Source organism: Arvicola amphibius, chromosome 3, assembly GCF_903992535.2.
Source record: "Arvicola amphibius chromosome 3, mArvAmp1.2, whole genome shotgun sequence".
NCBI lineage: Eukaryota > Metazoa > Chordata > Mammalia > Rodentia > Cricetidae > Arvicola > Arvicola amphibius.
Genome location: NC_052049.1, coordinates 5,469,088 through 5,496,669, shown reverse-complemented (window position 1 = coordinate 5,496,669; position 27,582 = coordinate 5,469,088). Strand labels below are relative to the sequence as shown.

General features: G+C 41.2%; 2 protein-coding genes across 6 annotated transcripts; one reads left to right on the top strand and one right to left on the bottom strand.

The window, feature by feature from the left end:
- Positions 1-164: 164 nt before the first annotated feature.
- On the bottom strand, positions 165-12,621 carry LOC119810829. Of its 3 annotated transcripts, XR_005284801.1 has the most exons (4): positions 12,197-12,621; positions 11,387-11,676; positions 4,644-7,339; positions 165-2,640 (listed from the first exon to the last, which is right to left on the bottom strand). XR_005284801.1 is itself a non-coding variant. In XM_038324494.1 (3 exons), the coding sequence occupies exons 1-3, from the start codon at positions 12,488-12,490 to the stop codon at positions 9,219-9,221; spliced, it is 642 nt and encodes a 213-aa protein (XP_038180422.1). In that variant the 5' UTR covers positions 12,491-12,621; the 3' UTR covers positions 8,185-9,218. The 3 variants fall into 3 exon arrangements, 1 of the variants encoding a protein (XP_038180422.1); XR_005284800.1 differs by having other exon boundaries at positions 11,387-12,621; XM_038324494.1 differs by lacking the exons at positions 165-2,640; positions 4,644-7,339 and adding an exon at positions 8,185-9,281 and having other exon boundaries at positions 11,387-11,671.
- On the top strand, positions 652-27,582 carry LOC119810809 (zinc finger protein 729-like). 3 transcript variants are annotated; one of them, XM_038324466.2, is made up of 4 exons: positions 652-781; positions 21,062-21,188; positions 21,792-21,887; positions 23,508-27,582. In XM_038324466.2, the coding sequence occupies exons 1-4, from the start codon at positions 662-664 to the stop codon at positions 25,907-25,909; spliced, it is 2,745 nt and encodes a 914-aa protein (XP_038180394.1). In that variant the 5' UTR covers positions 652-661; the 3' UTR covers positions 25,910-27,582. The 3 variants fall into 3 exon arrangements, with proteins under 3 accessions (XP_038180394.1, XP_038180396.1, XP_038180395.1); XM_038324468.2 differs by lacking the exon at positions 652-781 and adding an exon at positions 12,739-12,855; XM_038324467.2 differs by lacking the exon at positions 652-781 and adding an exon at positions 12,767-12,885.

Below are 27,582 nucleotides of genomic sequence, written 5' to 3'. Positions count from 1 at the left end.
TCTGGAGTCTGATCCAGGTCTGCTCACACTGTGTCTAAGCACAGGAGGACAAGGATTATTTATTTTTTGTTACTGGGTATTAAAACCAAGGCCACCTTCATTATAGTCAAGTGTCATAGCCCTTACCCTAAGCTAGCCCTGATCATTCTCTACCATGTGTTTAGATAAAACGCGTCTATACATTGTCCTTGTTAACCTTGTTTTCTGATTCTTCTGTCTTAAGCACCTGAGACGCTGCATGAGCGGCAGGATTACCAAGGATGATTTCAAAAAGCATCTTGAAGAGATGATGCTTAGTCCTACATTAGCTTCCTGCTTCCTTATTTTTAAGTAAAACAGACCAATGTGAGTTTTCATGCTGTAGTTGATCCCACACTAAGTAGACCTGAGCTTTAAACTCACAGGTATTAGCGAAAACAACTAGGAAACGTGGTAAATCATTACTGGAAAAAGGCTCTGCTCACAAGCTAACACCGGGTGCTGAGAATGCAGGACTGAAACAGCCTGATCCACCGTGAATGTCCCTGTGCTGAAGCTGCTTCCCTTACAACTTCATCCACAGAAAACTAGGCAGGAACCTAGTCACTGAACAAATCACCTTCTGGGAGGGGATATCGGAAGTCCTTCGCACTGACTTATGGGAAATGTAGTCCAGACCACTATGACGACACTAGAAGGTGCTGTGGATACAGAACTTCCGCGTTCAGTCTTGAAACTTAGCGTCTCTCCAAAGTTAGGCGAGCCTCCTGCTCAGCGCTGGGCTTGGATCCCTGACATGGAGGTTGGTGCAGGGTGCAGCGCCGTCCTGCAGATCTGAGGGACTGTGCAAGGTGTCGGGTCCGTCATGGAGGTTGCTAACTTGGGCTGCTTAGCAGGGAGGCGGGAGAAGCTGACCTGGAGGTGCTGTGCTGACCTAGGCTGGGCCGCTGCACCTGGGTGCAGGTTTGAGGGGAGAGGGCGCCACGCCAAAGTCATGTGCTGTGAGTGTCCAGTCTCCTAGGACGCCCCTTCTGCCCGAGCCCACCTGTGCTTGTGGGTCTGGAGGGCTCAGTAGCCAAGGAATGAAGTTTGGAAAGAACAGGATCGCATTGGCAGTCAGGCTGGGTCTGTGACCGCTGTTGTTTGAGGAGCTGTAGAGCTAACTTTCCTGCTTGGCTGGGTAGCATGCCCCTAGCTGACCGTTGCTTGCATGCTGTAGTCAGATTTCACATGACATGTTGAATACTTGGACAAATTGCGCCTGTTAAACTTTATGTCAGGCCTATTACTCTTGGTTTGATCCCGCAGATGTTCCTAAAGTTCCCAGTTTCCAGAGACAAAGAGTCCTGTGAGGACAATTGCTGCATAGATGTTAGTTCCTTTTCCCTTGGAATGAATTGTTAGATTTATGGAAGCCTCCATAAATAGGAATAGGAATCACTTATATACACTCCTGTGACCGGAATCATCACATTACACTCCCATATACCCGCAGAATAATCTTGTAGTTAGTTTGACCCTCTCTTTGCAGAATCCAGATAATGATGGATTTCACAGTGCAGAGTGAAAAAGACTGACAGTAATACCGCATCCAGTTCCATTTCAGACTCCTTTTCAGACATGAGAGAGGACTTGGTGTGATGGGAGAAACGGAATTCATGATTGACAGGAGGAGGCTTGAACGTCTGTGTAAGGGAGGGGAGAAATGGTCCTACTGACCTGGAAGACTCTGTACATTGTCCTCTGGTCACATGCTTTTCTTCTATCTCTTGACTTTATCGATAGTGTCTAAACTCCCTTAAACAAACTGCCACTGAATGTGACATCCAGGTCCACTGATGTTCCCTGAACAGTTCTAGAAATATTTACCCAAGTTTTTGTGCTGAGCTAGAGACAATAAAAGATGACTTTGGAAGGCTGTGGCTTACTCAGGTTCCTGTGATTTGCACATAGTAGGTTCTTGTCAGTACAAAAATCTTCAACCCTCATCTTAAAGGGAAAAAGAGGTAGTTTAATCTGAAGCCATTTGAGTGACCATGCTCTGGGAACACAAATTTAGGTTACCCCAGATTCCATGCTCCAAAGTGGAAGCAGTTTCATGGGTTTACAGAACAAAGAATGCCATTGGTCAAGGCAATTTTAAAATGCATTGGTGGGTACTCTAGAGTCATGTACTATGACGGGGTGACATTCTTGACATTTGGTTTAATGCCTGCTAATTTAATTTAATTTAATTCTGCCAAGTCACTGAATTCCAATAGTTTCTTTCATCTATTGTCACAAACTGTTTGGTCCACCACAGACTGATGCAAGGAATGACTATTTCTGAATGGTAAAACCAGCCCAAAGCAGGGACTTCTTCTCTGAACCTGCAACATGTGAGTCTCTCCACAGTACTGAAATTCCACAAGAGTTTTTCACTCTCAACCAGGCACAGCTTCTTTCTGGTCATTTTCCTGCCCAGTTCCTCGCCTTGTTTCATGGACTCTTACATATATTGGCATCTTCAGTCAAACCAAGTGTGCTGGAGACTGGCTCGTGACATTGATGTCTGATCTTGGAAATATGGACTTTAAATCACCTTGTTGTGTCCACTGGAATTTTCAGTGATTTCCCAACTATATTTAAAATAATGGCCACTTCTCAGTTAATGTTGTTAATCTGTAGGGAAAATAGTAACATTATGCAAAGTGGGAAACACACACTGCTTTCTACATCAAAACAACTTCCTTACATTGTAGGAATGATACAGCATCATGATCCCGTATAACCTACAGGCCTCAGACATTTATAGATATTTTGAATTAAGCCTATTCTGTGGCTTATCCTGTCATCTCTGAATTTCAAGAAAGAGTCAAGAAACCCAGAGTTCAAAGTCATCCTCTGCTTCATAGCAAATTCAAGGTGACCCTAGGCTACATGAGACCTGTATTTTTAAGAAAGATTCTTAAAAACATAGTTTATTGGGTGTAGTCGTTGAAGATGCTTTGTTTTCTCCAGTGTATATTTGGGCATTTTTGTGAACTGGTAAATGACTGAAGTTATATGTGCTCATGTTTGGTTCTTTGATTCTGTTCCATTGGTTTAGCAAGCATGTCTGTCTTTCCTGAACCTTCCATCTTGTTTTTATTACTACGCCTCTATCTTATATCTTGAGATCTGGAGTAGTCCTCCTATAATTGTTCTTTTTTCCCAAGATTGTTTTAGCTATGTGGTTTTTTTTTTTTTTTTTGGTGAGTCCATATGAACTGTATGGTAGTGTTCATTTCTGTTAAAAAATGAGGTGGGAGGGGCTGGAGAGATGGCTCAGCGGTTAAGAGCATTGCCTGCTCTTCCAAAGGTCCTGAGTTCAATTCCCAGCAACCACATGGTGGCTCACAACCCTCTGTAATGGGGTCTGGTGCCCTCTTCTGGCCTGCAGGCATACACACAGATAGAATACTGTATACATAATAAATAAAAACACTGCTTGGCCTATTATCTCAGGCTTCTTATTAACTAACTCTTACATCTTAAGTTAACATATAATTCTTGTCTGTGTTAGCCACATGGCTTAGTACCTTTTATCAGTGAAGCAGTCTCATCTTGCTTTCTCTGGGACTGGGTTATGACCACAAACTGAGCCATTCCTCTTCCCAGAATTCTCCTGTTCTGGTTACCCCACCTATACTTCCTGCCTGGCTATTGGCCAAGCAGCATTATAATTAATGTAGTTTCTGTGTGATTATTTTAGGTCTGGGTGGCTGGGAAACAAACGAGCAGTCTCCATGTACAGAATGGTGCCAACATAAGGCAACTTCATGCACATAAAACCTGAGAGATCTTGAGAAGTAGTTCTAGATACAGAAGAATGGAGTTAAGCATGGCTTCTTGGTAGCGGCATTTTCTTGGGTGGGCTCTGCTAGAGGCGAGCATGTCTCATTGAAGAGAGGCTTCCTGACTCAGCTTTAGGTGGAACATCCTTGCAGCTCTTTTAAGAGGCCACACCAAAAAACACTTAAATGGTGTTTATGAATAGCTGACAACATGCTTCTTACAATGTGTGACAATATGGATGTCAGCTTTCTGAGTACAGAGCAGAGAGACAAAGGCAAGATGGAGACTGACAACAACAGACGAGACTGTTAAATAGTACTCACAGGGAGGGCACCAACTCTCCTCATGAGAGTGTTAAATAGTACTCACAGGGAGGGCACGAACTCTCCTCATGAGACTGTTAAATAGTACTCACAGGGAGGGCACCAACTCGCCTCATGAGACTGTTAAATAGTACTCACAGGGAGGGCACCAACTCGCCTCGAGGGGTGGGGAGCTGAGTGGGGGTAGAAAGCTGGTTGGGATCTTTAGTAGAGGCAGGGGAGGGGCTTGGGAATGAAGGTGTTGATGCTGTTCTAGGACCCTTGCAGGTCTGCAGTCTCTCTTTCTTGATATTGTTTGCTTAAGCCAAGAAGATTAGCTTAGGAGACAAGTTGTCCCCAAAATATTCTCCTCGAGGTTTTAACTGACAAATAATTTGGAGGAAGGTCAGCTATAATCACATAGGAATTCTATTTTTTTACAACCAAGACTCCATCGGGTTAGAAAGAACATTATCATTTCTGGCATAAAAAGACAAGTCCCACAATGCGTGTGACTGTACATCTTGTGCTATCAGACTTACTCACCTGTATCAGAAGCACTTCCAGCTCCGATCACCAGGACTGACCAGCTGTACTTGGAGGTGAAATAGGATTTCCGTGAGACTTGGTCTCATACAGTGCTTAGCCTTCTCAGTCATCCTAGAAAAGAATGTCTGTTTGGTCAGCCTGTCTCAACTTTGGAAAGCAATGTGATGAAGGAGAGAACTGTGGAGAGAAAGGTGGGCTTCGTGCTGTAACATTTTCCTCATTTCCTAGTCCCTTATTCCATCCCTATAAAGGGTTATAGTCATCTTTTCCATGGTAGATCTCTCAATTTCCCACAGGATTGAGACTGCTCCTCAGTGTGCAAGATAATAAGCAGTTCTATCTATTGAAGTTCAGACTCCTGTCTATTTTCTGTCTTCTGTCTATCTATGCTGTCTCAGAAATCTGCCAGTCAGAGGTTCTGAACACAAGAGAATTCACACAGGAGAGAAACCCTACAAGTGTGAAGCATGTGGCAAGGCCTTCCATTATCCTTCAATACTTTCTAAGCATAAGAGAATTCATACTGGAGAAAAACCCTACAGGTGTGAAGTATGTGCCAAGGATTTCCATTGTCCATCATTGCTTTCTAAACACAAGAGAGTTCATACAGGAGAGAAACCCTACAAGTGTGAAGTGTGTGGTGCAGCTTTTAGGACTTCCCGGATTCTTTCTACTCACTTGATAATACATTCTGGAGAGTAACCCCACAAGTATGAAGAATGTGGAAAAGGCTCTTCTACAAAATCATACTTATGTCAGCACAAATTATCTCACAATGCAGAGAACCCTTACAAATGTACAGCATGTGGCAAAGTGCTCAACAACATGGAAAACTTTAAGGATCATCAAAGAATCCATTCTGCAGAGAAACCCTACAGGTGTAAAGAATGTGGCAAGGATTTTAGAAGTTCTACAGCACGTTCTAAACATCAGATAATTCATACTGGAGAGAAACGTTACAAGTGTGAAGATTGTGGTAAAAGCTATTACCAGTCTTCTGGTCTCAAGCACCATCGAAGAATTCATTTGTGAGAGACAGCACACAAGTGTGAAGAACGTGCTGAGATTTCTGTACTCACTAAGAGCTTTTGAAACACCTGATAATTCTTACTGGACATTCATGCCACAAGTGAGAGAAATGTTATAAACCCTTAGTAAGCTGACCAGTATTCCTCAACACATGGTAGTTTATACTGAGGTGAAATAGTACAAGTCTTAAAATGTTCATAAAATATTTTTACTTCTTGATATCATAAAAGATATCAAAAATTTTCATTCTGAATAGAAGCCCCTATGTGTGGGAAATGTGGGAAGGTCTTTGAAATCATTCAGACCTTGCCCACACAAAAAAATCAGTTGTGGAGGCCAGCCAAACACATATGCAGAATATAGTGAATGTTATCATTCATCATCACTGCCCTCAGTAGAATTTGTCCTGGAGAGAAACATTGCACCTATGAAGAGCATGAGATGCCTTTAAAAGTTTGTCAAACCTTAAACAAAAGGAAAGCACTCATACTGAGCAACCATGACACAAATGTGACTAGTGTTCAGAAGGTTTTATTTATTATTCATTCCTTATTGTATATCACAGAAGTCACACATAAGTCTCTGCAAATACAGCCTATGACCAGTTGTTTAGATGGTCTTCATGTCTCTACTCACATCATAAGATTCATATTGGTAGCCGGGCGGTGGTGGCGCACGCCTTTAATCCCAGCACTCAGGAGGCAGAGGCAGGCGGATCTCTGTGAGTTCGAGGCCAGCCTGGTCTACAAGAGCTAGTTCCAGGACAGGCTCTAAAAAAGCTGCAGAGAAACCCTGTCTCGAAAAACCAAAAAAAGGAAAAAAGAAGATTCATATTGGTAAAGTGCACTATAAATGCTAAGAGTGTGGCAAGACTTTCACCTGGCTGTCACACCAAAAGTGTTCTTCAAAATATCCTAAGAGTGAAAAGTTTGATTCACCCAAATAATGCAGAATAGTCTTCAATAATATTTCTAATCTTTATCACCACCAAAAATATTTGTTGATAAGATTTGCAGATACTTATGTCCTATTTTGCTTCCGATAACGTTTACACAGATAAACAACATGTGATATTATCTCAAGTAGGTACATGACTGGAACTCATTGACCCATGGGCATGCCTGTGGGGCATTGCCATGAATACTAACTGACGTAGATGAATCTAGACCACGAGATGATGTCAGTGCACCTTGGATGTGCCACTCCTGGACAGGTGGTCCCAGGTGTATGAGATTGCTGACTAATGCCAAGTCAGAGAGATGATAACAGAAAACAGCATTCTACCATGGTTTCTGTTTTACCTGCCGCCCTAGATTTCAGCTGTGTTCTGCCCTGGCTTGTAAGAATGATGAAGTGCAATCCATATCATTCCCTTTCTCTCCTGTGTAGTTACTTATCGTGGCTCTTATCACAGCAACAGAAACTGCACTAAATAAAGAACGTGGCAAGGTTTTCCACTCTTCTTTATGCCATAGTTATCCTTAGAGCCTCCCTCCTTGAGACAATGTCACACGGCTCTGAGGTTTGTTCAACCTTAGCTCTACATAAGAGTAGTCACATTGGAAAAAGCTCCACTGTTACAAAGGATATGGTAAAGTGTTTCTTGATTTCTTATTGTCAGTTGAACACCATAGTGTAGAGGAATCCTGTTAAACCAAATGAAACTGTAAATAGATGAAACATGAGAAAATGAAATTAATTATGAGAAAATCATATTTAAGAGAAACTACTATAAACTCCAACAAAAGGTTATTTGACACACCTTCATATCAAGAAATTTTTTTTGTTGAGAAAACCTACAGATACAAATCATGTGGAACACGTTTAGTTTAAACTCAATTTTTGTTAACCACAATTGAATACATGTTATGTAGAAACTTTGTACATATGACTCCGGCAATAACTTTTAACTTTGTCCAACATATACACTTTATAAGGCTAAATGCGGTTATATCAGAAAACATTTATGAAGGCAAAGAATATAGCAAAGTATTTCATCCTCCCTTAGATAATAATCAATAGAAGGAGATTAGTGTATAAGAGAAATCCTGTTAATATGGAGTATTGAAAATTGGGAGGTATTGCTTATGATTATTGTGACATCATGGTTTGATTTCTAGGAAAAATACAAGTAATGGATGCCAGAATCATGTAGTTTACTCAAGACTGTGGTGATCCATTTCTTATATAAACAAAATTATTACGTTGACCAAGATATTAGGGGAGCCAGTTATATGATGGAGGGAAGTCCAGGGTCTGCTAAGGAAACCTACAAGCAATGAGGAGCATGCATAGGAGATAGGTCATATGTCTTCCTGGTGAAGCTGGAAGGGTGGGGTTACATTGAGTCCTTTGAAGTCAACACCATTGCTGCTGAAGTCCCAAAAAGTGGAGCCATCTGATTGTGTATTTGTCCTTCTCAATTTGGGGCTAATCCTTCTGTACTGGGTTCTGATTATTCTGATTCAGAATAGCATGTTTGTTCTGTGTCACTGTGTGGTAGAAGTAGTCACTTGGTTTTTAGATTGCAGGAGCTTATGGGAAAGTTTTTCTTGGATTTCACATTAGATATGTACTGAAGTCTTTTAATCCTTCAAGTTATGAAACACTCTGTGGGATTTTCAATTTGGATTCTATTTTACTTATGAGTAAATATATAAATTTTTATATTAACTTATATTAATATATTACATATATGATATATAAAATATAGATTATATATTCACATCATTGGTTGTGTTCCTCTTACTAATAGATACAGTACTCAACCAACAAAATCAGTAACAAAGGCTATCCAGGTAAAATGGTTTTGGCTCATAATCCTAGCACTTAGGAGGCACAAGCAAGAAAATTAGGAGAACAAGATTATCCTCATCTTCAAAGGGTGTGTGAAGTCTGCTTGGAATATATGGGATTATCTCAGATGGGATAAGTTATGATTCTCAAACTTAATTGTACACATTTTGAATTATTGAAATTTCACTTAATATTTCTATTGCAGAATTCTTAAATCCAGTCTTTGTTAGTGGAATATTCTGTTCCACCAGCCAACTCCACAGTAACAGCAAGTGACAGCTGATAGCTTAGTCTTGTTAGCTCTTCTAACTTAAATTGACCCGTATTTTTTTATGTACTACTACATGGCAAAGCACCTTTTTCAGCATGGCAAGTTCATTGCCCAGCATCTCCTGTTGTGTCCACCCTTCTTCATCTCAGAGAGCTCTCTCCCTGTCTGGAAGTCTTGCCTAACCTCTTCCTGCCTAGCTATTGGCCATTAAGTTCTTTTCTAAACCAATGAGAACAACACATCTTAACAGTGTACAAAAAGATTGTCACACAACAAATTTTTATCAAATGTGACTTGCCTGTGGATGACATGTCTTCTATCTCTTTGAGCATTAACATGAGCATCATTATGAGTACAATGTCTACTCCATATATGCTGGACTCTTAATAACCATTACTTCAGGGAATATGTTCTTTGAGTGTTGGAGAGAGGTGTGAAACTTCTGTCATTTTCAGAAGCTATACTAATTTCTCAAATTACTTTAAAACAAAATTGACAGATACACAGTACCTGTTGGCAGATTTTCCATTTGAGTGGGCCTGTAGGAATACATGAAGTATTCATAAACATTGCATGTCAGGACTGTTAATATTTACCATAAAATTTTAATTATTTGTATCATTCTCTTTTGCCTAATTACAGATTCTGGTATTGATGTTGCTATATAGTAAAATAAAACTCATGCTCGGTCATTGCAAGGAAGAATAAAACCAGAAAGAGGACATTACTCCTCACAGTGGTTGAAATTGTGGTGGGATCTTTCTTCTGTCTCAGCTCAGAAACAGCTTTCTGAAGAACCATGGGCCATCACATGACAATGTACCCCTCCTTTTATAAAGGTTTGTACTTTAGTTTCTGGCTTGACCAGTTCAGAAATGAACATTACGGAGAAGAGAGATGGGATTCCATTGTCACATGTGGCTGTGTAGCTTCATTTCAGTGAACTCATTTGTAATTCCCACAAATATATTTCTGATGGTCCTTCTGCTCATTAAAGCATCATCTCTGCTTCCTGATTTGGGGAAACTGAGGGAAGCTCAAGGCAGAAACTCTTGACTTTGAAAACACTGCCACACGGGAGCAATGTCAGAATCAGTGAGAAGAAAGAATAATCAAGACTAAGGCAAAGGAAACACTGCAATGCATGATGGACCCAGTCAGTGCACACTCGGGTGAGATCCCAGGAGCTGTGCCCCTCCTCTTGAGGGAGGTGCGGGGGAGGAAAGCATGCGCTCAGGGAATAGATGGTTTTCAGCTTGCCCGAGTTTGTAAAAAAGTCAGGGAAAGGTGTGTCAATTTCTAGCACAACTCTAACAAATTTAATTTCATACACAAATTAATGGATAAAACTGTGCACAAGACACTTATGGACATATGGAATGATATTCAGTGGTGCAGTGGGAGGCTGCTCGTTGGTTCCCGGCCGCATAGCCCCGACATGATCACACAGTATCAATTAAATCACTACTTGGCCCATTAGTTCTAGCTTCTTATTGGCTAACTCTTATATTAACCCATTTCTTTTAATCTATATATCGCCACATGGCTGTGGCTTACCGGGTAAAGTTCCCAACATCTGTCTCCAGAGGCTCATGGCTTCTCTCTGACTCTGCCATTCTTCCAGCATACAGGCCTAGCTTTCCCCGCCTAGCTCTGTTCTTCCCTGCTGCAGGCTCAAAACAGCTCTTTATTCATTAACCAATAAAAGCAACACATAGACAGAAGGACCTCCCATACTACAGTCGATTCTGGGAATTCTTTGCCTGTAGAACCTTGCAGTGGTTCAGTGATTCTGAAATATCTCTCATTGCTGACCCACATCCTACCCCAGAACGATTACTATGTTCACACAAAAACTGCTTCTCCAGGTATGGAGTTTCACCTGCTTATGGCTCACAGTGTGTCAATAGAAGAAAAAAATGTTTAACTGAAGTATTAGGACTAAGCCAGGGCCTCCCTCATTCTGGGCAAGCACCTGACCCCTAAGGTAGCTAGCTATCCCTGTTATCCCTGTTTGTAGTTTATACTTAGAGGCGAGGGGTCTGTAAATTGTCCGAGTTAGCTTCCTTCTGAGTTAAGATCTAGAGCAGCTGGGATGACAAGCAGGGCACAAAGACTGGTTTTTTGTTTTTTTAAAATATTTATTTATTATATATACAATATTCTGTCTGTGTGTATGCCTGCAGGCCAGAAGAGGGCACCAGACTCCATTATGGATGGTTGTGAGCCACCATGTGGTTGCTGGGAATTGAACTCAGGACCTTTGGAAGAACAGGCAATGCTCTTAACCTCTGAGCCATCTCTCCAGCCCCCCAAAGACTGGTTTTAAACTCACAAGAAACAGTTACCTCTCAGTCCTGCATTAGCTTCTCGCTTCATTATTTTACAGTAAACCTGAGTCAATGGGAACTTTCCTTGCTCTAGCAAGGTCTATATTAAGTAGAACTGAGGTTATCATCACAAAAAAGTGACCGGAGTAACTATAAAACCTAATAAACCACTGTCAAAGTTTGGCTCACATTCTGAATCTCAGATTTTATAAGCCGCAGACTTCCGGTGGGTGAACTGTTCTGAAACAGCTTGTTTCTATCCACCAATTTGCTATACATTCATAAGACTGAAACTGAAGAATTCTGTCAATCACCCCACTGTGATATCCTGAAATGTCTTCGCACAGAGTTGTGGGAAGTTTAGTCTCCCTCGCCGTGACATCACATACAGCGGTTCCGCCTGCTGCACTTCTGCGTCCGGTCTGCACAAGTTCATTTTCCCTCAAGGGACAGGGAATATTTATAGTGATCTGTTCCTGTTGCACCTCTGACCTGGAGTCTGGTTCAGGGTGCAGCGCAGCCCTGCAGGTCTGAGGAACTGTGCCTGGCGGCGGGGTGGGTCTGGAGGGAAGAAACTGACTCGGACCGGCTGTGCTGACCTAGGCTTGAGAAAAGTAGATTCAGATGATGTTAGGAATGGCCGCTGTGTGTGCGCGCGCGGGGCATCTGCGAGTGTCCACCTTGCGGCTTGCGGGGTAGCTCGGGAATGGGGAACGTGGATGGATCTCCAGGACAGGATGGGGCAGCTGACCCCCTGCGCCTGAAGCTGGGCCTCTCTAGCGACCACATGGCTGCTGTCATTTCTCAGGACGTCTGGGCCCTCACGTATTATATAGCCGACCCAGGACTCTTGGCTTGAGTTGACACTGGGAGAGGGGGGAGGTGTGGTGGTGGTGATGGAGGTTGTGGACACAAGGAAAGATTCTTCGGTGGAGAATTCTTCTCATGTAAACGCCAGAAAGCTGGACTTTTAACTTTGTTCTATGATTTTTAAATCACCTTTGTGTCCCCTGACCCATGAACTACACTGTAGGGATTCCAATGTTTACACTAAGACACCCCACAGCACCCCACCTGCAGCTATGGCACAGTTTATTTCACTACAGAGAAACAGGGTTGGTTACCATAGTGTGTTCGTACGCAAGGCTTCCTTCATCCCAGGCTCCCCAACTCTTTCTGCACTTGGACTTTGATTTGAAGTCCTTTTGTCTCCTGAGCAGCCGCGACCACAGGGCAGGCGCGGGAGGGAGGGGGCATACTGGGCTGGTTTCAGAAATCATCTTAAAGAAATGGTGGCATTTCCATATAGTTTTTTGCTGAGCTATTTTAAAGTAAAATGGAGTCAATGTGAACTTTACACATGGAAGATTTCCGTAAGTCGACTTGTAAGTTTTGAATCGCAACATACTGACCAGCATAAGTTGCAAACCTAATAAACCATCCTGTCAAAGGCTCGACTCACAGGCAAACACCTCCTGCAGTGAATCCGGGATTTTAAATACAGCCCGACTCCCTGAGGCTAACCCACAGCAGCGGCTTCTGGCTTCCTTCCCTTCTCAGAGGGGAAAGAAACGAAGGAAATACGCAAGCACGCAGCCTGGGTTCCGGGCGCCAAGGCCGACGAGCGGACTTGTGGGAAACGTAGTCTTCCGCTGTCCCGCTTCTCCGGGAGCCATTGTGGAACGGTCACTTCCGCATTGCGTCTGCAGTAAGCGCGTCTTCTCGCAAAGTTGGGCGATTCTCGGGTCCTGCTCGGCGCTCGGGTTGCGTCTCGGACATGGAGGTTGGTCCAGGGTGCCGCGCACCTCCGCAGGTCGGAGCGACGGTGCGGGGTGGGCTGGTCCGGCTCGGAGGGAGCGGGGGAGGGAAGGACCGAGGCTGGGCTACTGCGTCCGGACGCCTGGCTGGGCTGGGGATTGGGGGCGGGGGTGGGTGGTGCTGGCCGAGGACGTCGGTGAGCGGGGGGCGGCTGCTAGCGTCCTCCCTGAGCTTCTGTGATGAGGGCCGGCTCGGTTGGGGAAGGAATTGAGAAGTGTAGAAAATGCAGGATTGCTCGGGCAGGGTCGGCTGAGAGCCTGCACTTGGAGGTGCTGGTGGGCGCACACTTTGCAGATGAGCCGTGGTCGCGTTCTGTTACTAACTGACACACGCTTACCCGGCTGTTGTCAGTTTTTTTCAGGACGCCGGCAGCAAATGGAGGTCTGGCCACCCTGCAGTATCTTATACTCGGCCTAGTACTGTTGGAGTTGATAGTTTAAAAGTTACTAGTTTCCAAGGAAGGAGAGTTCTGCGAGGGAGATCGACGTATAGGATGTTAATCTTGTTGTCTTTGGGATAGACCGTTAGACTTAGGAACTGCTGTTTACAATAGAATTACTTCACGGTCACCACTGTGACCTGACTCGTGAGACTGACACTCCTATGCACAGCCAGAGTAACCCCCTAAAGGGAGAGACTCGAGTTTTGCGAAACAAATTACTGTAGAGTGGAAAATAGAGAATAATACCTCATCCAATCCGCCGGGATTATGATGTCATGGTTTGGACTCCTTTTCAGAACTGCGAGATGAGCTGATCTGGGGGTAGGAGTGTATCTAGGGATTGCTAGCAAAGGGACGGAGGTGCTCGAAACGGCCCTCACACACAACAGTCTGTGTACTTTGATCTCTAACCACACATGTTTCTTCTGTCCTTGTCTAAACTCTCTGACACTGATTGTGGTGTCTGGGTTCCATGCTTCTCCATAAACAGTTCTTCTGGGAGGATTGGCCAAAGTATTTATACCGTGTCAAAAAGTAAACAATGAATTTGAAGGATTATGGTTCGCTTAGGGTCCTGTAGACTCCACACTTTATCTTTTGTGCTGCTTCCTATTTTCTCACACTTCAAAAATACCAAGTGTTTATGTGCTATAGACTGGCTTATGGCACTAAAATCTACTCAGATGAACCATTTCTTAGCCAGGCAAAGGTGGCACATGCCTTTAATCCCAGTTTTTGGGAGGCAGAAGGAGGTGGATCCCTAAATTTGAGGCCAGCCTGGTCTTCAGAGCAAGTTCCAGGACAGCCAGGGCTACACAGAGAAACCCTGTCTCAAAAGAAAAGAAAGAAAAAGAAAAAAAAAGAAGAAACAAGGTATTTTTAAAACACATTACTTCTTTTTTTATTTTAAGAACGACCTTATTTTACCTACCAGTGCCTGTTCCCTCTATTTTCTCCCCACCCCAACTTCCATCCACTCCTCAGAGATACTTGAGGCAGGATCAAGGCCCTCCCTCCTGTATCAAGGCTAAGCAAGGTATCTCCTCCATAGGGGATGGGCTCCAAAGAGCCAGTTCATGCACTAGGGATAAATACTGTTTCCATTGCTAGTGGCTGCCCAAACTGCCCAAGTCACACAGCTGTCACCCATATTCAGAGGGCCTAGTTCGGTCTTATGCTGGTTCTCCAGTTGTCAAACCCACTAGCTTGGGTCAGCTGTTTCTGTGGGTGTCCCCATCATGGTCTTGACCCCGTTGCTCATATTGTCACTCCTCTCTCTCTATGACTGGACTCCAGGAGTTCAGCCCAGTGCTTAACTATGGATCTCTGCATCTGCTTCCATCAGATACTGGATGAATGTTCTAGGATGAAAATTAAGGTAGTCATCAATCTGATTACAGAAAAAGGGCATTTTAGGTCCCTCTCCACTATTGCTTAGATTCTTAGCTTGGGTCATCCTTGTAGATTCCTAGGAATTTCCTTAGTGCCTGGTTTCTTGCTAACCTCATAATGGCTCCCTCTTTCAAGGTATCTCTTTCCTTACTCTCCCTCTCTGTCCTTCACCCATCCCTTATGCTCTCCTTCTCACTCCCCTTCTCCCATCCCGACTTCCCTAGCACTCTTCCCTGTCCCCACATGCTGACAATTTACTAAGGAGGTTTTGTCTGCTTCCCCTTCGTGAGAATCCATGTGTGTCTGTCTTGATGAGTTCTCCTTGTTTCCTGTCTTCTCTGGAGTTGTTTACTGTAGGCTGATTATCCTTTGCTTTATGTCTAATATCCACCTATGAGTAAGTATATACCATGTTTGTCTTTGTGTATCTGGGTTACCTCACTCAGGATTTTTTTTTCTAGTTCCATCCTTTTTGCCTGCAAATTTCAATATGTCATTGTTTTTTACCACTGAGTAGTGCTCCATTGTGTAAATGTACCACATTTTTTTCATCCATTCTTTGGTTGAGAGGCATCTAGATTGTTTCCATGTTCTAGCTACTAAAAATGATGCTGCTATGAACATAGCTGAACAAATGTTCTTGTTCATTTGGGTATATGCCCAAAAGTAGTATTGCTGGGTCTTGAGGTAGATTGATTCCCAACTTTCTGAGACAGTGCCATCCTGATTTCCAAAGTGGCTATAGAAGTTTGTACTCCCCCCAGCAGTGGAGGAGTGTTCTTCTTACTCTACATCCTCTCCGGCATAAGCTGTCGTTGGTGTTTTAGATTTTAGCCATTCTGACTGGTGTAAGAGGAAATCTCAGAGTTGTTTTGATTTGCATTTCCATGATGGCTAAGAATGCCGAGCAGTTCCTTAAGTGCCTTTTGGCCATTTGAGATTCCTTTGTTGATAATTCTGTTTTGATCTGTACCCCATTTTTTAATTGGATAACTTGAATTTGATATTTTGATATCTAGTGTCTTGAGTTCTTTGTATATTAGAAATCAGCACTCTGTCAGATGTGGGGTTGTTGAAGATTTTTCCTAGTCTGTAGGTCGTGTCCTTTGCCTTACAGAGCTTCTCAGTTTCAAGAGGTCGCATTTATGAGTTGTTGATCCCAGTGTCTGTGCTGCTGGTGTTATATTTAGGAAGTGGTCCCTGTGCCAATGCATTCAAAGCTACTTCCCACTTTTTTTCTATGAGATTCAATGTGGCTGGATTTACGTTGAAGTCTTTGATCCATTTGGCCTTGAGTTTTGTGCATAGGGATGGAGATGGATCTGTTTGCATTCTTCTACATTTTGACATCCCGTTATGCCAGTACTGTTTGTTGAAGATGCTTTCTTTTTTTCATTGTATAATGTTAGCTTCTTTGTCAAAGATCAGGTGTTCATAGGTCTGTGGATTTATGCCAGTGTCCTTTTCCTTACAGGCCCTTCTCTTTGTATTCTAATGTTTGTGTAAATGATAGCATGAGGTAAGAGGAGGAGTTGCTCATTTTGGAAACAGTGAGTTGTGTTAGATGTGTCGTGCTTGGGAAACTGAAAAGGGAAAGTTTGCAGGATGATGACATTCATTTTCTAGTGATGTATGTGACATATGTTGGAGACTATGAAGAGAAGATACAGAAGTTATTTATGTAGATTTGAATAGGAGCCAAATATACGCAAGGAATGAAAATGAGAAGCACAGATTTTCATCATTTTCTCTTTTGAGTTTATAAATATTTCTGTCCTGAGTCCATCCATAGTTTTCAAATGCAGTGACATATTTTGAGTTGAAAAGTAAAAGTATGTGTCACATTGTCTGGCAAAATACATGCAATTATTATCTTCTTTGAATTAGCTACATAAAATAAATCAGATGGATGAGAGTATGAACCCCAACTGTTTTCAGGATGGATTGTACTTAGTATTTCATTAGAAACAAGGAGTAACAATGTACTGAATATTTAAAGTTATTGTTACATTTACACATTGAACATACATAATAAAGCATGTGTTACTTCTTATGAAACTTGTATGTTGTCTTTATATGCATTCCATGTTTCAAATAAAGGCATTAAATATGGTCTTCCATACCATTTTCAGTGTTCCAAATATACACTCTGAGTCATAGTATTGCAAAATGTGTTAAGTGAAACAAGAATTAATGATAGCTGCATGTCAGATATGTGGGAGTCACAAGCTGACCAGAGACCTGTGGGTTGGCTCCTTTATCGTACTCCCGGTGTGTTATTAAGGCAGCATGTTCTCTAATCCATAAACATTCTATGTCCAAAAATGAAATCACTAGTAGCTAAAAGTTAGTTGGGAGTCCAGCCCTTGCTTTACATATAGCTTTAACTTCCCCATAAGCTCTTGGTACCAAAGATTGTTAGGTTTCTATCTCAGAATATCTCTGAGGGACACACATGATATGCAAGAGTTCTTATCACTTCTGTCTGCTCATTCTGCTGATCTAGACTTGTATCTAGGACCAGCCTCCATTCAAAAGAAGGAAAACTAAACTTCACCTTCTGGCTGGTGGCCATCTCATAGGTAAAGAATAGTGGAGGATGAGCTTCTTACCTCTTATTTGTAGAGATGCTTTCAACAGAGTCTCATTTTCTTTTCTTAAGAAATGACTGGGGCAGGTGGCACACACTGTAATGATATTTTGTTTGTAATCTTAACAAATGAAACTTGCCTGAAGATCAGAGTGCAGAGTTAAGCCACTGTTGTTAGCCATAGAGGTCAGGCAGTGGTGGCACACACCTTTAATCCCAGCACATGGGAGACAGAGGCAGAGGCAGACAGATCTCTATGAGTTCATGGCCACACTGGGCTACAGGAGATTGAATCTGTCTAAAAGAGAAACACACAAAGGTGATCTCAGCACTTGGGATCACATACCTTTAATCCCAGCACTAGGGAGGTGGAGACAGGAGTGATATGGCTGGGCAGAGAGAGGAATAATATACGGCAGGAGAAGACAGGAGCTAAGATGCAGTCTGAGGATTCATAGGGACAGAATCACCCCTTTGGTCTGAGGATTCAGTGATGCTTAAGAACTAGTGGCTGGATGCTCCACTTCTCTAATGTTTCAGCATTAACTCATATCTGACTCTGGGTTTTTATTACTGAAACCAAATAGAATTCATGTTACAATACACCTTTAATCCCAGTGCTTGGGAGGCAGAGACAGGCAGATCTCTGAGTTTAAACCAGACTCATCTACAGAACAAGTTCCAGAACACCCATCCAGAACACATGATATGCAAGAGTGGGATCTTGTCTCAATAAATAAATAATGAAAAATAAAAATAAAAAAAACAAAGAAGGCACAGAAAAAAGATAAACAAAGGACTGGTTTTTCAGTTAGCCATCCATCATCATTCTGCCGTGACTTAGGGATCCGTCCTTCTCCTCTTTGCTGTTCCCCTCTGCTGTTTGGGTAGAAGACCTTTTCCCATATACAGATTTCTCTTCACTGGCTCTGGGCCAGTCCTGTTGTTCTGTGGCCTTCTCCACTCTGCAGATAGGGAGGGAGCAGCTAGGAAGCTTTGTTTATAAATCCATGCCTGTTCTTTTCCATCCACCATGTGTGAGATATCACCCTCAGCTTCCCCAGCTACTGGTCAGCTAAGTTATTAGTGAGGACTTTAAGAAATGCCTTCTGGGCGAGGAGCCACTGTCCTGTTCCTTTCAGAATTCTTGTTTCCACCACTTGCTTAGCCTTCTGTGACTCTTTAGTGTTATCTAGACTGGAGATTGGTCAGAGTCTTAGTTGGTGGCCATCACTTATCTCAAATAATGGAAGACTTCATTTCTTAAAATTATTTTTCTCTTTTAATGTGTTTTTGGTTTTTTATGAGGAACATTGTCACATATCACAGGCTAGCCATGAGCTCCCTATGCAGATGAGGCTGGTGTTGAACACATAGACCATTCAAGAACTGAGATTACAGACATGTGACATCATTCTTGTTTCTTCGTTTTTCTTTATTCTGTATGTCGTGTTCTATAATCCTTTACACTCTCTTCAGGTTGGTTTTTGTTTTTTTCTGTCTGTCTGTCTGTTCTTTTAATTTTCTCCTTGAGTCAGTATTGTATGTTTGGGACCAAATGCATTGCTGTGGCTAAGCAAGAGGGGAATTCAAGAACAGCTGTTCCATGGTACCATGGGCCACTTCAGGTCATTAGACTGGGCTCCAGGTGCTTTCACCTGGTGAGTCACCCCACAGGCCTTTAGTATTTTAATGTCTGTCTTCATGCTCGAACTTCTGGCAGCCTTCCTGTTTGCTGAGGCTTCCATCCTCCAGACCCTTCCTAGTGTTCTCTCCTTTACTGTTAGCCACGAGCTACGGCACTTTCAGCTCTATCCTTGTGCTTTTCATATTTTATTGCATGGCTGAGTTCCTATTTTTATATATACTGATATTATTTATATATTACCTGTTTAATTGTCTGAATTTGTTAGATCATTAACACAGGTAGGGTGTTAATGGCATCTTGGGAATGTTTTGTTTTTTTTTTTAAAATCTGGTTCATGTTTCTAATTTGTATACTTTATAATGTTTATTAGTATTTGGTTTTTGGGAATACCAGTGACCCCTCATTTCGAGCTTGAATTTATAGTACCGTCAAATGTATTATAAGAAATTGAATGCCTTTCTACTCTTAACAACCTGAGAAAGGAATCAGGAAATTGGAGGCTGTTCTCCAAACCGCGCCTTGCTGGTCCACATGAGTAGTGAGTGTGTGGCTAGGACAGCAAGATAGCTTTTCCTAAACAACAAAGTTGGCTTCATACATGGAATCCATACAGTAAAGGGAAATGATTGACAGACAGTTGTCAAATTAATAAAATTGTAAAGTGAAGGTCAAAAGAAATCATAAGTGGAAATAATCCAGGAACCAATAACTATCCCATTCTTGTCCTTAAATGCATATATCGGTGGTGTCATTAAAATGAGCGTAAGTCCCACCCTCATATGATGCATGCTCTCCACAATTGCCAGAACTGCACATACTTCTGCATGCTTTTCCAAGCTTACTTCTTTCTTTTACCAATGCTGCAGCAAGTGCAAATATTATTTTACTGGGTTTGTTTTCCTGATTCTTCAATAGTGTCCTTTGCTCATTTCAGTTACAAAGCTGATTTTAATATTGTTTCAGCATGACCGTTTGCATTTCACTTTGTTCCCTTTCCTATGGTTTTGTGGTCACCCAGTCATGGCAGAAAGCTAAGTTCTACAATTTACTTGATTTTTGACAGTGAAATTGTGGTTCACATGTTTACAGTATGAAACTGCTCAGTCACACAAAACGATGAAATTCTGTAATTTGGGTGAATATGGAAGAGCCTGGAAATTATTATTTAATATACAGAAAGACAAATACCACATGATCTCAGGCATAGGTTGAGTTTCCAGGATTTTAACTTACAGACGTTGGAGAAATAAGTTTGAAAAAACATACTCATCAGTCAGTGACATCGGGAAAGGTAGGCATTGGGACACATTATACAGTTGGATAGAAGGAAGAAGCTTATGGTAAATGTTGCCCCTAATGATGACTATCAGTTATCATTTTGTAGTACTTATATTACAGAAGGTTGAAAAACAGAATTTTTTGTTTTGTTCTGCTTTGTGAGTCATAGCTCTCTAGATAGCTCTGGCATCCCTGGAACTCAGAGATCCACCTGCCTCTGCCTCTTAAGTGCTGGGATTAAAGACGCACATTACCACAACAAATCTAAGGACTTTCGACATTTTAAACTTAAAAATTAGGTGTCTGAGGAAATGAGTACTCTAAAACTGATAGAAAGACAATGCAGGGTCTACCTGTAACAGTAGTACAGCACACCCTGATTAGCATGTAAGTCTGTGATTTTCTATTGTTTAGCCACAGAAAGAAAATAATGTACTGCTGTCATTAACCATTTGAGAACTTTATGCAATGAGATAAAAAGCAACACAACACACACAAAAAAAAAAATAATAAGTGAGGGAAAATAGTAATTAGAATCACAAGTTACAATTCTTGAACTCAGCAGTCTAAGCTAAAGTTGCCATGAGTTCAAAGGCTTGTATGAGTATAGTAAATACATGAATACATCTGATAAAGATAGACACAGAAAGCAGGCAAAGGAAAAATGAAGGAATGTTAGTGATACCTAATTACTTTAAATATTAGAAAAGTGTTGTTGTTGCTATACTTCCTCAGAATATATTTATAAGCACAGGATGCCTGTTGGTATCTGTTATTGATTTTAATTAATATAATCTATTATTTATTTATCTTTATTTCAGGAAATGCTGTCATTCAGGGATGTGGCCATTGATTTCTCTGCAGAGGAGTGGGAATGCCTGGGCCCTGCTCAATGGAATCTGTACAGGGATGTGATGTTGGAGAACTACAGCAACCTGGTGTTTTTGGGTGAGGAGTGCATCTATAGTGAATTCTTTTTGTGTACATGTGTGGGGTTTTTGTTCTTGTTGGTTATTTTGTTGTTGTTGTTTTTGTTTGTTTGTTTTTTGAGCCAGGGTCTCTATGTAGTCCTTGCTTCCTGGAACTCTTGTATAGACCAGACTGGTCTCAAACTCAGAGATCCTCCTGCCTCTGCCTCCCAAATGCTGGTATTCATTGCCACCATGCTTGGCTCATAGTGAGTTCTTAATTCAAGGTCAACATTAAACTCCTTTTATAAAAGCATCTCATGGGAACTTGTACTTTCCAACAATGAGGGTCATGGACCTGCATGTAGGGAAGGATTGAGGAGATTGTTAATGTAACTAAGACAATTTCTTTTTTAGTTCTTGTTTTTTTAACCTGGCTGTTTCTTAGAAGTATTCTTTAGTGGTAATGCTAGAAAGTCATAGACATGAGGCATACCTTTAAGTTTTAGGGGGGTGGGGGAACAATGAAGTTAATGAAGCTGGGTATATTGTTCTTCCCCCTAAGGACACAATCCTGAAATAGACATGTTATATCCCAGGTGAGTAACACACCAACCGTCTTAATCTCTTTTCCCACAAACAGGTCTTGCCTTCTCTAAGCCATACCTGGTCACGTTTCTAGAGCAAAGTCAAGAGCCTTCAGATGTGAAGACACAAGAAGCTGCCACCATGCACCCAGGTTTGTAGAATGAGGGGACAGAGGACAGAGTGAACTTTCTAGCATAAAGCCAGACTTTACCATATGCACTGAGATGTTATATTGTGATGGAAATCAATTTCTAGATACCCCATTCATTCATTCACATGATTTAAGTGTCTAAGCTTTGTCCTCTGCCCCCAGAGAGCTCTCTTATGTTTACAGTGACAAAGTTTGTCATTTTGCTGAGAGTCTGCATTGCAACAGACTTTTAACTGTGCGCTATACCTACAAAGATTTGCACGTTTAAAAACAAGTGAAGCCATTATAATACAATATAATAACAAATTTCTTTTACATCCCATACATGTTTGCTAATTTAAATCTTTTCATAATTGCTGTGAATAAGTATAATATATCCTCACAAAGTTTTTTTTTTCTCATTCTTTCTAGTGTTACTGATTTAAAATGCATGCCCTTTCTGGGTATGTTTTCATAGATTAAAACCTTATATGTCTAGAAGAATGTTTGTAATAGCTTATCAGCTACTTTTTAGAGTTCAGTGGGCTCAGGGTTCTCTTTTTGTTATTTTACAACTTTGTTTTCTATATTATTGGAGTCTAGGTTATTTAAAATCACTTGTTTACATGTAAGCTTCTGTTTTTGTGAATGAAGTCCACAATGCAAAACACTTGGGACAGTGTACGATTAAAAATAATCAATGAGGTCGGGCGGTGGTGGCGCACGCCTTTAATCCCAGCACTCGGGAGGCAGAGGCAGGCGGATCTCTGTGAGTTCGAGGCCAGCCTGGTCTACAAGAGCTAGTTCCAGGACAGGCTCCAAAGCCACAGAGAAACTCTGTCTCGAAAAAAAAAATCAATGAGCACTGGTTCCGAGAATATCAGAACTGTGTGTTTCCACTTTATGTGTACACATGAGTCTCATGTATTCATGCCTTGTACATCATCTCCTCACTGATTAGTAGAAGACTCTGTTATCTTGTAAATGAATATTATTTGAAATTGAGGTAATTTTATCATTTAACCTTTGACTCATATGGACCTCCAGTAGGTTATATCATTATAGGTGAACTTGAGGGGTTTTTTCTTTTCATAATTTGATTCTTTCAGATATTTATTAACTCCCTGAAATATCATACTCAGTATTATAGAGAATCTAATTGTTTTACAATGTATATTGTGTGCCTTCCAAATTACAGCTGTATTTAAGATATAAATTGTGTATTTCTACATTCTTCAACCTCATACAGTCATATTGTTCTAATGTTTCCACATTTACCTGTTTCTGTTTTCATCTATGTCTGGTCATATAATTTATATAATTTTTAATGGGCTCATTTCTGTTAACGCAATGCACTTAAGAGTTCCCATTATTATTGATAGTACATCTTCCTTTGTTCTTTAACTGTTAATAATATTCAATTATTTCTGTATTCTATTTGGTCTTCCTCTTATTTCAGTGGAAGTTTATATTGTTTCCACTCATTGCATTTTCTAAATTACACTGCAGTGAATATAGGTGTGGAAATTTGTAATTTCTCATTTACCAATTAAAAAGGAAAGGTCTCCATATTAAAGGTAAGCATTGTAAATGTAAGAATGTTACCCAGCTTTTATTCATATCTCAACTTTTACTTAACAGATATAAAACCATATAAATGTAAAGAATGTGGCAAAGCCTGTGATTGGAACTCACTTCTTCTTGAATACCAGAGAATTCATCCAGGTGAGAAAGCCTACACGTGTGAAGAATGTGGAAAGGCTTCTGGTTCTTCTCTGGTACTTTCGGAACACCAGATAATTGATCTAGAAGAGAAAGCCTACAAGTGTGAAGAATGTGGCAACGTTGTTTGTACTTGCTCAGGACATTCTAGCTACCAGAGAATTTGCATTGGGGAGAACCCGTACAAGTGTGAAGAATGTGGGAAAGCCTTTTCTACGCATTCGTGTCTTACTCAGCATGAGTTACAACACACTGGACAGAAATCCTATAACTATGAAGAATGTGAGAAGCTGTTTTATTGTCCATCTTACCTCACGGAACATCAAAGAATTCACTCTCAAGAGAATCCCTTGAAGATTGAAGAATGTAGAGAGGTCTTCTGTTCACCCATAGAACTTTCTAAAGACCAGACATTTTGTACTGAAGAGAAACCCTACAAGTATGAAGAATGTATTAAGACCTTTAGTGCTTGCACAGTGCTTTCTGAACATCCAAGAATTCATCCAGGAGAGAAAGCCTACAAGTGTGAAGAATGTGGCAATGCCTTTTGTGAACTCCATTCAGTATCTAAACACCTGAAAATTCCTTGTGAAGTGAAATCCTACAAGTGTGACGAATGTGGGAAAGCCTTCCCTAGTCATCTTTCCCTGATTCAACATAAGATAGGGCATACTAGAGAGAAGCCTTACCAATGTGAAGAATGTGGCAAAATGTTCTACTGTTCTTCAAACCTTAAACAACATCAAATAACTCATTCTCAAGAGAAACCCTACAAGTGTGAAATATGTGGCAAGGTCTTTAGAACTTGCTGGCAACTTTCTAAACACCTGAGAATCCATTCGGGAGAGAAACCTTACAAGTGTGAAGAATGTGGCAAAGCCTTTTATACTCTCTCATACCTTACTCAGCACAAATTAGGTCATACCGGGGAGAAACCTTACAAGTGTGAGGAATGTGGCAAAACCTTTTACTATCCTTCAGTCCTTAAGGAACATCAAGCAATTCATTCTGGAGAGAAACCATACAGGTGTGATGAATGTGGCAAGGACTTCTGTACTCGTTCAGGACGTTCTAGACACCAGCGGATTCATACTGGAGAGAAACCCTACAAGTGTGAGCAATGTGGAAAAGCCTTTTCTACTCATTCCTACCTTTCTCATCACAAGATAGTTCACACTGGCCATAAACCCTACAAGTGTGAAGAATGTGGCAAAAAGTTTTACTACCCTTCTCGCCTTAAGGAACATCAAAGAATTCATTCTCAAGAGAACCCTTACAAGTGTGAAATATGTGGCAAAGCCTTTTATACTCATTCATACTTTACTCAGCACAAATTAGGTCATACCGGGGAGAAACCTTACAAGTGTGAGGAATGTGGCAAAGCCTTTTACTATCCTTCAATCCTTAGGGAACACCAAGCAATTCATTCTGGAAAGAAACCATACAGGTGTGAAGAATGTGGCAAGGACTTCTGCACTCGCTCAGGACGTTCTAGACACCAAAGAATTCATACTGGAGAGAAACCCCACAAGTGTGAGGAATGTGGGAAAGTCTTTTCTACTCATTCCTACCTTACTCAGCACAAGGTAGTCCACTCTGGAGAGAAACCTTACAAGTGTGAAGAATGTGGCAAAAAGTTCTACTATCCTTCTCGCCTTAAGGAACATCAAAGAATTCATTCTCAAGAAAACCCTTACAAGTGTGAAATATGTGGCAATGTCTTTTGTACTCCCAAAGGACTTTCTAAACACCAGAGATTTCATACTGGAGAGAAACCCTACAAGTGTGAAGAATGTGGCAAAATGTTTTACTATCCTTCTCGCCTTAAGGAACATCAAAGAATTCATTCTCAAGAGAACCCTTACAAGTGTGAAATATGTGGCAAAGCCTTTTATACTCTCTCATACCTTACTCAGCACAAATTAGGTCATACCGGGGAGAAACCTTACAAGTGTGAGGAATGTGGCAAAACCTTTTACTATCCTTCAATTCTTAAGGAACACCAAGCAATTCATTCTGGAAAGAAACCATACAGGTGTGACGAATGTGGCAAGGACTTCTGCACTCGCTCAGGACGTTCTAGACACCAGCGAATTCATACTGGAGAGAAACCCTACACGTGTGAGCAATGTGGAAAAGCCTTTTCTACTCATTCCTACCTTTCTCAACACAAGGTAGTTCACTCTGGAGAGAAACCTTACAAGTGTGAAGAATGTGGCAAAATGTTTTACTACCCTTCTCGCCTTAGGGAACATCAAAGAATTCATTCTCAAGAAAATGCCTACAAGTGTGATGTGACAAAGTCTTTAGTACTCACTTAGAATTTGCTACACACCTGAGTATTCATTCTGGATAAACCCTGCAGGTGTGAAGGATGTGGAAAAGCTTTTAACTTATCCATCCTCATCTCAGGTCATATTCCTGGAGAGAAATCTTACCAATGTCAGAAATGTGGTAAAATATTTTCTATCCTCAACCTTAAGCAACACCAACTAACTCATCCTGGAGGGAAATCACACAAGTGTGAGGACTGTAGGAAGGTCTTTTGTACTCACTTGGAACTTCTAAGCGTCAAAAGAGTCATACTGGTGAGAAAGACCACAAATGTGTAAAAGTTTCCACTAAACTGTGTAACCTTGCCCAGCACAAGGTAGTCCATTCTATTCAGAAACACTATTCATGGGAAAATGCTGGAATTTTTTTTTAACTCTTCAATCCTTAAGAAAAAAAATCACAGTTTATTCTCAAGGGATACCCTAGAAGTGTGAGGGTTATGTCAAAGCCTTTGCTTATCATTCAGACCATAAGAAACTCAAATGAATCCATAATAGAGAGAAACCAAACCCTAGTGAAGAATGTTGCAAGTACTTTACTTCAACACTTAATAATTCAACACTTTCTAACCTCCATAAGATTTATAATGGGAAGAAACACTACAAATGTGAACGAATTGACAGAGCTTTTAAAGGCACTTCATTAGTTAACAAAAGTATTGGAATCATTTGTCATTCAGCCTTTGCTGAACATGAGAGAATTCACACTTGGGAGAATCTCTACAGATGTGCAGAATATACCTAGGTGTTTAGCTGTAATTTGTCACTGCATAAGCATGAAAGAATTAGTCCTCCAGAAATGTAAAGAAAGTGGCAAGGTGTTTTTCATACTTTAATTATACTCAAAGACCTCGTACTGGAGAGAAGCTACACATAAAAACAATGTGTCAAACTCTTTAATCATATTTCAAATCTCAGTCAACACCAAAGAATTTAGTAAGCTTCACTATTAAACTTCACACCTCTGCAGTTTCTAAGGGAGTCTCAGCTATGTGGTTGCCTAGATCTGACTGGAACCTTGGATGCTGATTAATGCCCAGTCCTGCCCTGGGCAGCTGGTCCTGTGAAAATGAGAATTCTGGCCATGCAGAAATCTGAGGGAACAAGTCAGTAAGCAGAATTCCTTAATGGTTTCTACTTTAGTTCCGGTGTGAAGGTTTTCCCTTGACCTCTTGCCCTGGCTGACCTGGCTGACCAGTTCCTAACCTGGAGAGACCCACTTCCTCTCCTGACTTGTGTTTTAGTCATGGCCTTTGTCACAGCAGCACACACCAGGCAGCAGTGGACATGGAGATGCTTTTCCGTCTCTTTACACCTTAGTTATCATCAGTCTTCATACTGGAGAGAATCACAATATCTTTGAGTGAAGAATCAAACCCCTAACCTCAGCTAAGAACATCTGAATCCTATAGCAGAGACTTCCCTTTATTGTAATCTACAAACCTGTTCTTTCAGACAATGTGTTTTCAAGGTGCATCACCTGTTAACTATAAATGGTTCCAGAAATTAATGCCATGTTGTCGAACTGTACTTTAGTAACCTGAATCTGGATTCCTGAGCAGAATCCAGATATGGCAGATTTCCCCTGGAGTCCCCCAATTGTAAGTAACCCTTCCCCTTTGGTCTGTAAGAAAACCCAATAAATTCAATTTTCTCATCAA